This window comes from Propithecus coquereli, unplaced genomic scaffold (genome assembly GCF_000956105.1).
Source record: "Propithecus coquereli isolate 6110/MARCELLA unplaced genomic scaffold, Pcoq_1.0 Scaffold238, whole genome shotgun sequence".
In the NCBI taxonomy this organism is placed as follows: Eukaryota; Metazoa; Chordata; class Mammalia; order Primates; family Indriidae; genus Propithecus; species Propithecus coquereli.
Genome location: NW_012147930.1, coordinates 4,586,576 through 4,588,505, shown reverse-complemented (window position 1 = coordinate 4,588,505; position 1,930 = coordinate 4,586,576). Strand labels below are relative to the sequence as shown.

General features: G+C 36.7%; 1 protein-coding gene across 1 annotated transcript in view; it reads right to left on the bottom strand.

The window, feature by feature from the left end:
- Positions 1–1,044, bottom strand: part of LOC105811636 (beta-defensin 130) — a 7,850-nt gene extending 6,806 nt beyond the window's left edge. Inside the window, exon 1 of the mRNA XM_012645889.1 lies at positions 987–1,044. Within this exon, the coding sequence (XP_012501343.1) occupies positions 987–1,044 (58 nt within the window). The remainder of the gene's footprint in view (positions 1–986) is intronic.
- Between the last annotated feature and the right edge of the window lie 886 nt (positions 1,045–1,930).

The following is a 1,930-nucleotide window of genomic DNA, read 5'->3' as shown; positions in this document are numbered from 1 at the left end:
TAACATTATATAATTTTACATTATATGTCACTACACACGTGTCTCACTTCAGTTGTGTCTTCTGACTGAAGCTTAGAACCAAATGAGAATTAATTACATGAACTCCTTCAGGAGGAGACAACCATATGCCAGGTAGATTCTGAGATGTCCACAGATTGGGCAACAGTTAAACAATTGAGTAACTTTGTATGTAAAAGAATCTCAGAGATGAACTGAGGAAGAAATCTATGTTCAATGACCACTGACATTATTTTGAGGGATATGAACATTATGCCATTATCAATGGAGAGAACAATTTCTCAGACCTTGCCAGCATCTGGATGAAACAATCTGAATATGACTATATTATCTTTTCACTTTGATTCTACATTTTGATATTCAAACCTCTGAATCATGGACCCTAAGGATACAACTAAGATTGTTAAAATGCTTCCTATATTATTTTTCTTATGCTTAAAATTTTGCCAGTGAAGCTTCTTCATGCTGCTGTTTATACTTTTTCCAAATTACTCTGCTCCCAAATTTCTATTGCTCTTTTATAGCTTGATGCAATCCTTTCTTGTTGAGCTCTGTCTTATTTATCTAACTTCTACCATTTACAAATATTCCTTACCAATAGACTCCATATCACTTGCATTCTCTACCCAAGTCTGAACTAATGGCTGGCATCTTCACTCTCCTTATTGGAGAGTGGGACCCTGGTGATAGCTATTTGCTTTATTTACGAAGCTGTAAGTTACATTTCAAAGCTCCTACACCTCTATCTCTTTAATTGAGCCCAGTTTCTAATTATGGAGGCCTTAGATCCCATTTTCTATTGATGGAACTGCTAGCCCTGCTTCTCAATTTTGACCTCATCAGTTCCAAAGGAGATGATCATGTTGGACTTCTGAATCCCTAAGGATGTGCACTGGGGATGGCTACAGTATAACTGAGCATCCTAACAGGGCCTCTTAAGAAACCTCTACAATCATTCCCCATCTTACCTTCTGATATTATAGTCACAAAGAGGAGGAAAACAGAAAGGAGGGAATGGAGTCTCATGGTTGAGTGCCAAGTAGAGAGATGAGTGAGCAGGGATGGTGAAACACGGGGCCTTTTATTTGCTTCTGGGGGCCTGAGGTTCCTCTTGGTCAGTGAAGCTTAACAAATAAGGAAATAAAACAACTTCCATTGGAATATTTCCCAACCATGGAGTCTCTAAATTTGGTGACAAATTAACCTAATCATAGGAAACCAGATGGCTAACAATTTTTTTATGGGTTCTCAATTTGACCAGAGGTTAATACTTTAGCCAATCTTCTTTTGAAAGGGGCCAAGGAGTAAGGTCATGTGAGTATGTAAAGTCCTATCACTTGAAGTCCTCTGACTGCCAAGGGAACTCTTCCACATGATACTCTTTTCTACAACAGGGACAAGAGAATTGCTTAAGATCCATTTGTAAAAGAGTGTTTTTCATTAAGTTAGTCCTTAAAAAAGAGGCTGCTGTCACATGTGTACAATGTTCTTAATGGCATCTGAAAGGTGGATACACTTAGTTCACATTGAAAACTAATACTTTCTCATCTTCTATTGATCCTCTATAACTATCTCACACAAGAAGGGTAGTGAGACTAGGAGAGCTAAAAGATCAAAGACAGTGTAAAGTGCACATTATTTCCTCAATAACCACGTCTTGTTCAAAGACCCTATTAAAGAGATTCCCTAACATTTTGCCCCATCCCACCATATATAAACAAAGTATTAAGACCCTAAGAGTGTTCCTTTTATCAAGAATCAGTTGACCATAATTTGAATTTACCTAAAACTAATTTACCTACTGATCAATTGCTTAATGGCATATTTCCCTAAATTGATATATTTCTTAATTTTTAAACTTTCAAATGTGTCAGAGTGATACCATCCTGTTTTGAAAAATTATATATACTTT